The 14,315-nt window shown below is 39.0% G+C and overlaps 1 protein-coding gene across 1 annotated transcript in view; it reads right to left on the bottom strand.

Moving 5' to 3' along the window:
- Positions 1 to 14,315, bottom strand: part of CRACR2A (calcium release activated channel regulator 2A) — a 66,721-nt gene that overhangs the window by 33,989 nt on the left and 18,417 nt on the right. The window contains exons 4-6 of the mRNA XM_075164066.1: positions 10,195 to 10,363; positions 8,472 to 8,618; positions 548 to 638 (exon numbers count right to left, since the gene is read on the bottom strand). Of these exons, the coding sequence (XP_075020167.1) occupies positions 548 to 638; positions 8,472 to 8,618; positions 10,195 to 10,363 (407 nt within the window). The remainder of the gene's footprint in view (positions 1 to 547; positions 639 to 8,471; positions 8,619 to 10,194; positions 10,364 to 14,315) is intronic.

The raw sequence follows: 14,315 nt of genomic DNA, 5'->3' as shown, positions 1-14,315 counted from the left end.
AGACTTCATAAGAAAAAGGATTTCATTGTTAGGTGTTCTGGAAGCACCATGGCAGTGACAAAAGAATCTGACCTATGTTTATTTTGCAAATAGTTGTGGTGGTTTCAGAAATTACCATCACTTGATTTATCTGTTGTTGCTCTTCAGTGAGAACTTATCCCCTCCTCAAAACCAGAGACTGCAGAACTCAACAAGATTAGTGCTGCTCTGAACAACCTCAAAGAGCATTTTTCCTAATTGTGACCAGAAGTTGGACCCCTAGCAGCATTGATAAAACAGTAGTTCAGTTGACTTTCAAAAGAATGCCAGCTGCTACTGTATGCCAACCACTGAGCATAGGACATCAATGCTCTTCTCATCCAACAAGTCACTTAGTTTGAAGTTGCAGAGCCTGGATCAGTACAGAAGTAGCAGTGAGATAAATGATGTTTTTTCTTATTCTGTTATGAAACACATTTTGTGGGCTTTCCTTTCACACCCAGAATGAGTATAAAACCACTGGAAGTGGGAACAGAATCCATGCCCACAATAACAAAGAGACACTCACTTTCAAGAGAAACTGCTCTTTCTCCTTTTTAATTTGCTGTTCCATTTCCTCATAGAGATGTTGAATTTCTTCATCATAAGCAGCAATTTTCCTAATAAGAGATAAAAGTATACTGAGTAGGTCTTTGTAGCATTACTTCAAGTCATGGCTCACTTTATGAGCTAAGCTCCCCATTTCTTCCTTAACACAAGACTCCAGAGAACATTCTAGGGTTAAGAAAATAGGAATTTTTGTGCAGGAAAGGTCACAGATTTTTTTTTTCCTCATGGAAGGAAAGCTTCAACAGCTCAAAGGCTAATAAAGCTACACATCTGATGTTTCCATATAAAGCTGCTGTTCATTATGCAGTTCTAATGACTACTAAATCATTAGGTTTAAGGAACAGAGCTTCCTAGTGATAATACTAAGAATACCAGAGCCTAAGTTTGCCAGTTAAAAGTATTTTCACTGCAAGTTCGTTTTTTTTACTCTGGAACTGCATTGTTCACCATTCAAGGGCATTGAATGAGGTACTTCTATCATGTCTAAGATGTTTTAGCTAGAATAGACTTCTTGAAAGTCCTTCTTGAAAGCTGCCTTAATGCCTCTCTAACAGCTTTGCTGAAAGAAATTTGAAACGCCCAGCTGAGGAACAGGAATAAATATGCTGTGCACAAGTGTATCTGACTGTAGGAAAAAAGGACTTAAAAAGCTCACTTTTTCCAATACAATATTGCAATTATTATCACTGCAGTTTGATACATGAAGGATTACATTGAGCAGATGCTTTAGTTTGGGCAGAAAAAATTTAACTGTTGAAAGGGAGTAAGACAGCTGCTTTGTTCTGCTTCTCTTCTCTTCTCTTCTATTTTCGTTAATCCAGAAACTCAAAAGCAGGAATCACTTTGCATCAAACTCAGGGGACATCCTAGAAAGATTTTTAATAGAGATTAATAGGGCTATGACACTACTGTATATTCCCCCACATTCCCCTGGCTACAGCTGTTCCTTGAGCAATCTGCAGAATGCATCTGTTACAAATAAAGTATATAATCTCCTAGGGCGTTCACATCAATAAGAGCAAGACAAGGAATATACAATAGAAAAAAAAGCTGTTAATTTTGTAATGTGGGTATCTACTATTTTTTTTGAACCTAATGCTCTACATATTCTATGTTTTCACTTATTAAAGGCCTGATTCTCTTCTCAGTTAAAGCCAAGCAAATCGGAAAGAAACTTCAAAAAATTTACTTAAGCTAAGAGGAGTGAGAAACACCAGAAACAAGTCTTTCTTTCCCCCTTTCAAACATCAGAACACTTGACATTGCCATCTCGTATTTTCAGCCACAGGTAAAAAATGAGGAGGGGAAGGCATTTTCTCAGGATTTACAGCAGCAATAAACAAATATCAAGCTACACCAATTTGAGGGAAATGATTGCTGTCACTTAGATTTTTGTAAACTCTGATTAGGTGAGAAAAGCAGCCCAGACAAGGGCCTCTTCATGTGACTGCAATGCTTCAAATAGAGAGTGCCAGAAAATCCAGAAATTGTTTTTGCTACCTTACTCCCCTTATAGTGTAAAGTCAGGTCATGTTCTGATCTCAAATTTTAAGGAAAATGTTTCATAAGAAATTAGCACTCGTTAATGGAATAAAATTACACAAATTCATAAAGAATTAACAGTTATTTAGAAAGGTATGGCAGAGACGCTAAGATAATATTTAAAAATACTGTATTCACGCAGTATAATGACACTTTGATCAGGGCTAGATTGACTATGTACTGAAAAAACCCTTTAACTTTGCACAGGCAGAACACATTGCACAGCAGTCAGTGTTTCCATGGGAATCATGAAGATTTTCTTTGCTTCTGTGTGACAGGGAGAATAACTTTAGTCCCATATTGTTAAGCTGCTGATTTAGATATTTCTTTCCTCTTCCATGTTTGGAAGCAAAGATATGGCAGCACCACCAAGACTACATCCAGGAGGTACCTCTGGATGTAGGAATCTTTTTACTTGGTCTGGCACATAAGCACATGCCATTTCTGCAGGCTGAATACTCCCCAAGCATTTCATTCATGGCTTACCATTCTTAACTCTGATCAAATTAAATAGAAAAATAAAATAATATCCTGCTATAATCAAAAGTATAACACAGTTATAAGTAACTAACAAGCAGCAGAAAAAATAATCCAATACATTAGCTGGCAAATATTCCCCACATGCAGTCAGGGGAAAATAATTAAAGCCATAAGGGCATATCATTGCTATGTGAAAAACGCAAAATGTTTTGATTAAAATCTCTATTCCCTGGGACCATACCATCCAGTTTTACTCAATGCATAATTGTATAATTTCAGCAATATTTGATAACTTGATCTTTCTCTTTCCAGTAATGCTGTGGAATAAACAGAGATGGAGACGAAAGGGAGACGGTGCTGTTGTTGAGCACATTAACCAAAATGGAATGTAACGTTGAGTTCACTAAGTTCAGATGATGAGTTCAGGATCAAGACACTCACAAAGATTTAATTTCTGCCTGTTCATGTAGCTGCAATGTGAATTGTTTGGGTTTCACAATTGCTGTTCAGGCAGTTTGTTGTAATGATTTTTCTTTCCCCTTAAAAAAACACAGCGACTTGTGCACTTTGTGCACTAATCTTCTGAGATGCTGATTCTCCTGTTCTTCCACCAAAGGTGGACTCTGACACTGTCCCATGCTACTAAGCTGAATGAGAAGTCAGTTCATTGTTCCCTTCCCGTTTATCCTTATGTTTATCTTCTTTGTTTAGAACTCTGTTTGAAACACAGTCTGTCGTTTTACTAGGTTTGTCGTTCAAATGCAAAGCACAGCAGCAGACAGAGCTAATGGCAGTTGAAGATTTTAGCTGCTATTAGAAGAAAAAGGTCTCTTTCTCTTCTGTTTTAAGCTTACTTCCTATTGGTCTTATTAAATATGCCTTGTTCTACTGCTAGGGATTTGAAGAATAACAGTTCCTCATTCAGCCTAGTCAGTGGTCTCATGGTTTTGTAAAGGTCTATCATATCCCACTCCAGCCTTTACCTCCTCACTCAAGAGATCCCAGCTTTTAAAAATAGCTCTCTCAGAATAGCTGTTCCATTCCTTTAACCACTGAGTTGCCATTCTCTGTAACTTTCTTCACTCTGCTACATTCTTCTTGTGTTGCAGAGACCAGAACTTCACTCACTACTCAGCACGTGGGTGCACCAAGATTCTAGGTAGTGGCAAAAACATGCTTTGTCATGTTCTCGGTGCCCTTCCTGATCATGCATAGCATTGTACTGGGGTTTTTTGGCTGCCATTGCACCCTGAACTGATGATTTCAGGAAGCTCTCTGCAAGGGCTTTCTCCAGAGTTGTAACTGCCCATTCCAAGCTCAGCATCACGTAAGCATGACTTAAATTATTTTATCTTCCTTACATTTATCTACAATGAAGTTCATCTACCGCTTTTTTGCCCACTCGATACATTACCCTACTATTTAAAAGACACCACTGCTAAACTTAAGAAGCCATCTAATTTTAAACTAGCACTTCAAATTAAATACAAATATCAGAAAATCAAGGAGAACTAACTTACCCTGGCAAACAAAAATTGTATCCGCTGTGTAGATGCCAAAAGCAAAATGGATGAATGTATGTACCAGCCCACACTTTCAGTGCACAGCTTAGCTATTGCTGATTCCAGCACCAGACCAGATATATGTACAGTGTTTGGTTTGATACATTACTGTAGTAAAAGTCTCTCACTTTTGTTTAAATGAAAAGAAATAAAGAAGCATATGAGTATTTTTAAAAGGAGAGGGTTTAAACCTCATATTTTAACTTTGCCTTAAAATATACAAATATAGGCAACAGCTTATCATCAATTCCTTTATGATGATAATCACCAGTGAGGAGAACAACACCAGTTCTGGGATAAAAATGTGGTCACTTGCTTTGTTTTCCTTAAAGTGTATTCAGTTCTATGTAAAAACTCATCAGCAGTATTTCAACAACAGGCTGTTGTTCTACTGAACCAGAACTACAGATCAGCTAAAAGGAGAAACATGCCATAGTTATATTGACACAGAATATGTCTGATGCATTGACAGACATCTTCTGTGAGTGTATCAGGAATATATTTGGTATCTTGTTAGGCATCTTTGTTGAAACTCTTTAACTAAAAGATCACAGTGGTAGGTTTTAAGTGTCTTCTCTAACAACCGTCTTAACTGCTTAAAATAAAATATAAAACTGAGATGAGGTTAATATCTGACAAAATCAAAGTGGGTCTGTTTACCTGAAATACTAAAGCAGACTTTTAATACTAGAAAAAAATATGGCCTGTTACTAAGCAATAGAAATAGTCGCACACTAAGTATGCACAGTGCCGTAATTTACATGTTCAGAGGACAAAAACACTAGTATCTGTAAGCGGGTCAGCAGTAGACAATACAATATGCAAATCTCTTCTTCAAGACTATTTAAAAGTTACCAACATTTTTTCCTAGGACAAAAACTTACTTGGCATATAAAAGGTTTCTTTAAATATATGCGCTTATATATATATATACACACACACATGCACACATATAAATAAATATATATAAAAATAAAAATTCACAGGGAGATCAACCCTATGCCTTTGAGTAACACCCAACAAAGCACCACAAATTTCCTCTATGCAGGATCATGCTGCATGTTATACATATGTATTATAAACTTACCTATAAGTTTACTGAGCTCTATGAGAACAGGTTTGTAGGAGATGTTAACACTGGTATAGATTAAGTGTTAAAGTGCTGAGATGACTAGGCCTTAGCTTGAGGATTAACTAATGGAATAGAGCATGAGAAACTACTGGACATTATATGAGAAATTGCTGGACATAACAAATAACAGTGAGAAACTGACAACAGTTTCAGATAGCATCCTGATGGATGGCTTTCATAGGTGTTCCAGGAGGAGTTATGCAGTAAACAGCCAACCTCATAGCTATCTGAAGGAGAGTATTTGGCACCTTTGGGGGATAAGAATCTTGTCAAGGAAAACAGCATCTAAATAACCACATCAGTTACACCATATAAGGGCAAGATTACTTAGGTATCAATATCAGAAATATGAAATTTGCATACAGATGTAGAAAAACTGGGACCCATGTCAAAAAAAGTATTTAGGGACAAGTTTTTTATTTATGAGGACACAAGGATAGAGAAAGGGACCAAGGTGGATGTGAAGGGGGGGGATAAGTGGCTTATTCAAGTGTAAGCAATCTGATGGTTAGTATATTTGTCTGGTCAAGCCCTGTGTCTGATTATCGCAGACTATGCTATCTTCTTATCACATCCTATTTCTAACTGTGTGAACATGTCTGTTCTGTGTGGGTGTTACTTCATTAGCATACTTCAAGCCGAACTAGCCAGCAAGGAGGAGAAGATCTCCATCTGGAAAAACTCAAGGTCTGACCTGATGACTGGAGGTAAAGAGACTACGGTCTCGGCATGGGCATTAGATGGCCTTAAAAAGCCTCATGCTAATATCTGAAGGATCTGTGATTGTTAATGAGTGAGCAAATGAACATATTCTGGTAGCAAACTTCAATCCAGCTGAACCAGCCAGCCAGCAAGCAGAAGATGATCCACATCTGGAAAGACCCAAGGTCTCAGTCAAAGAATGGGTAAGGGGCCCAGGGTGCAGGCAGGGACATTAGGTAGGCTAAAGTCCACGCTAATATTCAAAGGATCTATGAATGCAGGTTTGTTTCTGAATAAAGTAAGTGTGGGGAAGGGCTGCATGTGTGTATGTTTTCACTAATAAAATTCACTCCTGATAAACTGGATGGGAGAAACAAGATCAGGCTGTCATCCTTTATGTTTGTGTGAATGCTACTTGTGTTTAGGTGGGTGCCAGTAGAGGCACTGCTTTCTAACCAGTATTAGTCTGCACAGTCCCCCATGTGTGGTGTATCTCCATGTGTGTGTATTGAGAATATACGTTCAGTCTCACTACTGGTTGGACCTATAAATGGGAACAGCAGCAGCATACTGTATTGAACCAGGACAGGAGGAAACCCCTGGGTCTCTTAGACCACAGGATTCAGGTTCATGAATGAAAATATGCATGTGTGAAAACTCCAGAAGAAAAGACAAAAAACAGGTATAGAAGAATAGCATGGGTTGACAGCATAGATTGGTAGGGCATAAAGATCCCAGCACATGCACATGAACCTTCTCAGGGCATCCAGGTTAGAAAAAAAGGAACAACTTAAGACAAAAGCACAGCCGACATCCAGGAAAGGAGACAAAAGGCTGAGAGTAGACTGCATTATGGCCTAATGACTCACAGAGGTGAGTCAGGAAGGAAAGATGAAAGATCACATTCATTCTCAACTTCCAAAGGGTACTATTGTCACCAATCAGGAAGAACTCAGGAGACATGATAAGACCTCAATAAGCAGCATCCTTTGTCTTCTGTGAACCCACAGTAAATCCCGGCCAGTCTATGCAGACACATCTTAGTGCTAAGAAGTATGTGGGTATAAAAAAAATAATTTCCACCCCCTCTATACGGTCTTGCCTTGAGCTTTGCTGTTATTTGTACACAGTTTAAAATAAAAGAGGTTATTCATCCCCACTGTTACCAAAACCAATATTACTCCTTTGATAGTTCTGACTCCTTCCAGCTATTGATTACAAACAAAACAACGACCTATGTACTGAAATTAGAGCTGTTATCAGGAGCAATAGAAAGAAGAAATTAGCTAAAACCTGTTTTTACTACAAAGGCATAAAAATCCAATGCATTTTTAAGGTACAGATTTCACGTCAGCCAGAAAAGTCAGGTAATGCTACTGTATTCTCCATGCACCTCTGTGCTGATCACAGCTATTAAACAGACAAATTTATTCATTCAGTTCCCAAAAAACACTGACAAGAGTCTGACAAAAAAAAACCCATCACAAAACAAACCCCTCACCACACATGGTTATTAATAATCTCTAGTCTAAAACAGACAGCACAACCATCTCTATGCTGTTTCCAACTGACTAGCTATCTGAAGGCTAAAACCACACTTGTAGACTTAGATGAAAGTGCTGCTATCAAGAGAAACCAATTGTCTTTAATCACCATATGTTTTTAGTTTTTTTCTTTCTTCAGAAGCCTTGTCACAGTCTCAGAATAGCCAGGAGAGTGCTGAACAAATGAAGTAAATGTTCAACAATATATTTGCCTTTATTACTCAATCTGTAAGAATCTGAAATTCAGAAGTGACACTTTATAATAAAAATACCAGGGAACTTCAACTATAAGCATAATTTTGCATTCTATTTAGATTTAGCATCACAATTTTTTTCCCTCTAGATAGCTATATATTAAAGGATGATCTATTAATTTTTAGTTCTTATATATTTGGTTTTATATATGCATTTTATATATTTGTTTACATATATACATTATATATGTTTTTATATATAAAGCCAATAGATATTGCTTACTATATTTCATATGTTTGTTTTATATATGTATTTGTTAACTTACATTTTCATCGGTATCAGTGCTTTGTGCTGCTTTAACATCTTAAACCTCTCATTTCTCTGGCCATTTAATCCAGATTTATAGCTTTTCTGCACGCAATGTTTGCAAAGCACACAGACGATTTACCAGATTTACTGCTAAATCTGACTGTCCTCCAGAATCAAACTGCAAAAGAATCTCAGTCAACAAAATTTGTTAACTGGAAGAGAAAAGCTCATTTCAGCCAGTTCTGCGTTACAAATAATTTTACTGGTACTCATGACTAATAAAATTAACATTACAGGAACTCTTGTGATTATAGTCCTCAGTTCTTCACTGAAAAACCTTGTTTATTTCAAAGGTTCAAACAGTAGGTAAGATAGTTGTAAAACTACACAAACAGTCCAACAAAGAAAAGTACTAACTTTTTTAGAGCACATTCCAACTCGTTCTTTTCATTATCTGCTTCTTGGAGCTGGGAAAAAATTCTGACCAGGAACTCTTCAAAATTGGAAAGTAAATGAGGTTCGTCTTTTCTCAGCTGCAACCAAAGTTGCTTCACATCACTCTCACTGAAAGAAGAGATCATAAAGGATTCATTAAGAGAGAACATTTCTCAGGCTGCAAGAAATGTTCACAGTACCCTAGTGGCTGAAGGCTTCAGGGCTTCACTAGTCAGAACACAAGGTTTATTAAAAACAAGGGTTACTTAAGCAGTGCCAGATTTGAAAAGGATGAGGGGGTGGGAAATGATGGAAATAGCATTTATTCAAAAAGTGCATCATAAAGTTTGGCCATGCATGACTGCAGAGAATCACAGGAACTGCTTGTTTAGTGGGTGCCTTGCCAGACACTTCATCTAAACAGGAGTGAGTAAGAAAGAAGACAGATGAGATACACTGTACCATCCCATCACTTCTATTAGAAGCAAAGAAGTTCCCACAAATCTAGTGGGGAGAGGGCAGTGGGAAAGCTAATCAAAAACATTTCCTCATGACAAATGAATGAGACTCAGACTCCTAAGTTACTTAGACAAGTTAACAAATTGCATTTGTACTGTCTTCTTTCATTTTCAACCCATTTTAATTCCATGGTGGGACTGCTACAAAAATCAGAACACGCTATCTTGAAAATTTTGATTTAAAGATTTACCAAGAGAATGTTTTGTTTCCAAATCTGTTCAGCAGATACTGGAAAAAAGATATTCTACTGTAAAGGATAACAGGTTTTTTAATACTTTGCCAAAATTCTCCTGAACAACTTCTTTTGTTTGTTTCTTCCTGACTCATTCTCTTCCATGTGCATTGTAAGCCTGAACCTAGCCAGCAAAGAGTGCTATATTTAAAGGACAAAATGAGGATAAGGATAGAAAAAGTGGGTGATAAAAATCTCTTCATGATGAAAGCCTTTCAGGATGACTGACAATCAACTCTTTCCTGTAACAGGCAGTCAGGTGAAGAGAAGCATTGATGCGCACTTTTATTTCATGGTAAGGATCACTGATGCATTTCTTAAACATTCCTATTATCTGTCCAGTTTCTCTCCCATTTTTGCCCTGTGCTTTTTTTGATCTAGAACATTCATTGTGATTGACCAATGAATGTCAGGCCAACACACAAGAAGCTCTTAGAGCAGTTTTTGCACTCTGTGTTTCAGAGTGAGTCATCCTGGTTCTGGAAGAGGTAGTATTATCAGAGCTATGTTATCACAACATGCAATTATGCATGGAGAGGAGAAAAAGCAGAAAAAGGGGAGAAAACATTCTTATGGTTAACTGGTGCACTTTAAACACAGCCCTTGCCAGAAAAGCAGTCACCATGCATTTTTTGATTGAAAAGAGTGGCATCTGTGGATTACATGCTAGTAATTATCTATGTTCAAAACCCATGGTACATGGGTTAATGGTATTGCTTTCATATGGCACAAACACACGTTTCATATGCCTGGAGTACAACAGCTTTGCTCTTGGAAATTTTGGTTGAATGGCATTTTATCATCTCTGACAACCAAGAAAATTAATTTTTAAACAATCACTGTGTTACTGAGCAGCCTTGGTTCTTGTCTTTCATCTTAGATTCCATTAAAATCAAACCCAGAGCTGAATCATAAAAGATCATACAATCTATTACTATTGCTGCGAAGACTCACTCATCCAAAATCTTTTTAGCTCCAAGCCGATCCATCAGATTTGAGAACTGGAATTCTTCATCCTCATCATCACTCACGGTCTCTTCGCATTTAAGTGGGCAGGCTGTTTCACCTTCTGATTGCTTTATCATCTCATTATTCAAAGCAATCTGCCCCAAAAGAAACTGGCCTAAAAATTAGAAATTACACACGTTAGCATTTTCAGAACTTATAATAAGAAGCAATGTCATTGAAGAGCAACATACTAAAGATCAAATTTTACAGTAAATATAATTTGTGAGGGAAACACCTATACTTGTTCAAAAGAAAAAGGAGTGTAATGAAACAACAGAAGTATGAGGCATGGCAAGAGGATCCTGGAGTTCTATGTCTGACTTTGTCCCAAGTTTAATGTCTAACCTCCAGTAAATCACTCACCTCAAAATTCACAAACATACTGAAAAAAATCAGACCTCCATAAACAAAAGACATAAATTGCAGCAACAAGCACTTTATAAATGTTGTGGCCTTATTTCTTGATATGCTTAAATAGAAGTCAGGAATCTAAAATAACCACAGCATTGTTACTGATAAAATGTACCTCCTATTTTAACATTCTTTTTAGTGCATGACCAGCATGACCTCAAATTCCTGTATAAACTGCATATAGAAATCTACATTTTATTAACTCTTATTTCCCTCCATTTGATTCACATGCATTTTAATTCCTCTAAACTTGACCCCTACAGCAGTTTCTTCCACCTATTTGGGATATTTCTATTAATAAACAGAAAGATTGGATCATGGAGACATGGTGGGATGGCTCCCATGACTGGAGTGTTGCAATGGAGGGATACAGGCTCTTTAGGAAGGACAGGAAGGGAAGATGAGGAGGGGGAGTTGGCCTTTACGTGAGATAGCAGCTGGAATGCATGGAGCTCTCTGTGGGGATAGAAGAGAAGCTGATGGAGAGCTTATGGGTTAGGATTAAAGACAGGACAGGCAAAGAGGACAGTATAGTGGATGTCTGCTATAGGCCACCCGACCACCATCCACAAGTGGATGAGGCCTTCTACAGACAGATAGGAACAGCCTCATGTTTGCAGGCCCTGGTCCTCATGGGGGACTTCAACCACCCCAATATCTGTCAGAGGGACAATGCAGCAGGACGTAAGCAAACCAGGAGGTTCCTGGAGTGCATTGATGATAACTTCCTCCTCCAAGTGACAGAGGAGCCAATGAGGAGAGGTGCTCTGCTGGACTTCTTACCCACCAACAACGAGGGTCTCGTTGGAGATGTGAAAGTCAAAAGAAAGCCTTGGCTGCAGTGACCATGAGATGGTGGGGTTCAGGATCTGGAGGGCAGGGAGAAGGGTGAAAAGCAAGCTCATAACCCTGGACTTCAGGAGAGCAGACTTCAGCCTCTTCAAAGATCTGCTTGGAAGAGTCCCTTGGGATAAGGCTCTAGAGGGAAGAGGGGCCCAAGAAAGCTGGTTAATATTCAACAATCATCTCTCCAAGCTCAAGAGAGCTCTATCCCAATGAATAAGCAGCTAGGCAAAAATGCCAGGAGGCCTGCATGGATGAACAAGGAGCTCCTGGCCAAACTCAAACACAAAAAGAAAGCACACAGAGAGTGGAAGCAAGGATGGGTAACCAGGGAGAAATACATTGTCTGGGCATGCAGGGATGAAGTTAGGAAAGCTAAACACCAAATGGAATTGCATCTGGACAGGGATGTAAAATAAAAAAAAAAAAAAAAGGAAGGGCTTCTATAAGTACATAGGAGACAAAAGGAAGACTAGGGAAAATATGTCCCTCAATGAGATGAGCAAGTTTGCAGATGACACCAAACTGGGAGGAGTGGCTGATACACCAGAGGGTTGTGCGGCCATCCAGAGGGACCTTGACAGTCTGGAGAAATGGGCTGACAGGAACCTCATGAAGTTCAACAAGGATAAGCGCAAAGTCCTGCACCTGGGAAGGAACAACCCTGTCCACCAATATATGCTGGGGGCCACCCACCTGGAAAGCAGGTTGGCAGAAAAGGACCTGGGAATCCTGGTGGACACCACATTGAAGAGGACCCAGCAATGTGCCCTTGCTGCAAAGAAGGCTAATGGTATCCTCGGCTGCATTAGACAGAGTATTGCCAGCAGGTTGAGGAAAGTGATCCTTCCCCTTTATTCAGCACTGGGGAGACCACACCTGGAGTACTGTGTCCAATTCTGGGCTCCTCAGTACGAGAGAGACATGGACATACTGGAGAGAGTCCAACAAAGGGCCATGAAGAAGATTAAGGGACTGGAGCATCTCTCATATGAGGAAAGGCTGGGAGGGCTGGGATTGTTTAGCCTAGAGAAGAGAAAGTTCAGGGGTATAATTAATGTATATAAATACATGAAGGGAGAGTGTAAAGAGGGCAGAGTCAGGCTTTTTTCAGTGGTGCCTAGTGACGGGACAAGAGGCAATGGGCACAAACTGAAACACAGGAGGTTCCATCTGAACATCAGGAAACACTTTTCTACTGTGACGGTAACCAAGCACTGGCACAGGTTGCCCAGGGAGGTTGTGGAGTCTCCCTCCCTGGAGATATTCAAAAGCTGTCTGGACATACACCTAGGCAACTGGCTTGAGGTGGCCCTGCTTGAGCAGGGGGGGTTGTACCAGATAACCTCCAGAGGTCCCTTCCAACCTCAACTCTTCTGTGATTCTGTGATTCATATATTCCTGGCTATTGACACCACATCATAGTCATGACAGACTTCCATGAAAGTCATGAGACTTTCTCAACAATTTTTCACTAGCCAATAACACATGATGTTATCTTGTATTTGCTCTAGTAACTGTTGAGAACTCTACAGAATAATCGATTATAAGAAATAACCATGGATTGACAAATGAGTTGATTCAGTTTAAATTAAACATGAGCAAGAATAGATATTACTACTGATATCAACTGGTCTGAAGGGTTCAAGTAAATTAACAAACAGGTGAAGCTTGAAACTATCTTAGAATTGGAGATAAAAAGGGTGTATATATATATAGACAAGAGAGCCAAAAATACTGAGACCTGCAAAGAACACTAAAACAAACAGCTACAGGCTTTTTAGCTATATCCATAAAAAGAAAAGAAGAAGTACAGTAGTTGTACAGTAAGGATGCAGAAGTGAAATTGCCACATGAATAATCAATGCACTTGTGCTCAGCTGGGGAAGACCAGACACATTCCATCAAATTCTAAATGTGCCAGCTATTTTATTCGAACATCTGCAGATGAGAATTTTTAAGGAATCTAGGCAAAAGGGGTATTGTAATTTTCTGTAGAGGATCTTTGGTTATATTCTAAATTCTAGTACAAAAGTTACCATAGACCCAAGGAAACAGAAACAGTGATGTGGTTTTGTGGTTTTATGGTTTTATCAACTCTATCTTGCATTTTTTCTCATAGCACCCAGCAGAGCATGTTAACAGAGACAATAGAATATGTTGCAAAGAGAGGCTACAGTAAATTTCAGATTTGCCACCATTTAGAAATATGAACGGGATTCTCCCATACTAATTAGTGCAGTACAAGTTTCTCCAGACACTACTGTGCTTTCTCCATTCTCTAGTTTTCTAAAGCAGCCTTTATCTAGTACAGCTTCTGCTTCTACTAGGAATGCCAACATCATCACCTAGCCAAATGTATGACTACCTAGCCTGGACCCCTAGAAAATACCTGTCAATCCTGTGTAGTAGGTTAAAATGTAGCATGCTTTACACTGTCTATCCTTATGTTTTATGTGAATCCTATACATAGGTGCTGTTCAAGGCAGCGCCTTGTCTGCGGCAGCCTGTGTAGCCTGCTGTGTCCATGTCCTTTGTGTGTCTGTGTGTGTGCATGTGTGGGTGTCTCTGGGATACACGTTTAACTTCACGACCAGTTGAACCTGCAAACAGGAAAGCAGCTGCCACATCCATCTGGGTCTCTGAACTGGGCTCCAGCAGCTGGGCAGGAGAAATCCCCAGGCTCTGGAACTGCTGGAGATGGCAGCCACTTATAAACTCCCTTAACAGAAAGTTTTGGTTTTGCACGGACTACTCATGAAAATAATCTTCATTTAACTAAGAAATATGTATAATTTACTTATGAAAAGTAA

Source organism: Calonectris borealis, chromosome 1, assembly GCF_964195595.1.
Source record: "Calonectris borealis chromosome 1, bCalBor7.hap1.2, whole genome shotgun sequence".
Classification (NCBI taxonomy): domain Eukaryota; kingdom Metazoa; phylum Chordata; class Aves; order Procellariiformes; family Procellariidae; genus Calonectris; species Calonectris borealis.
Note: the sequence above shows the minus strand (reverse complement) of the source record. Positions and strands in the feature narration are given on the sequence as shown.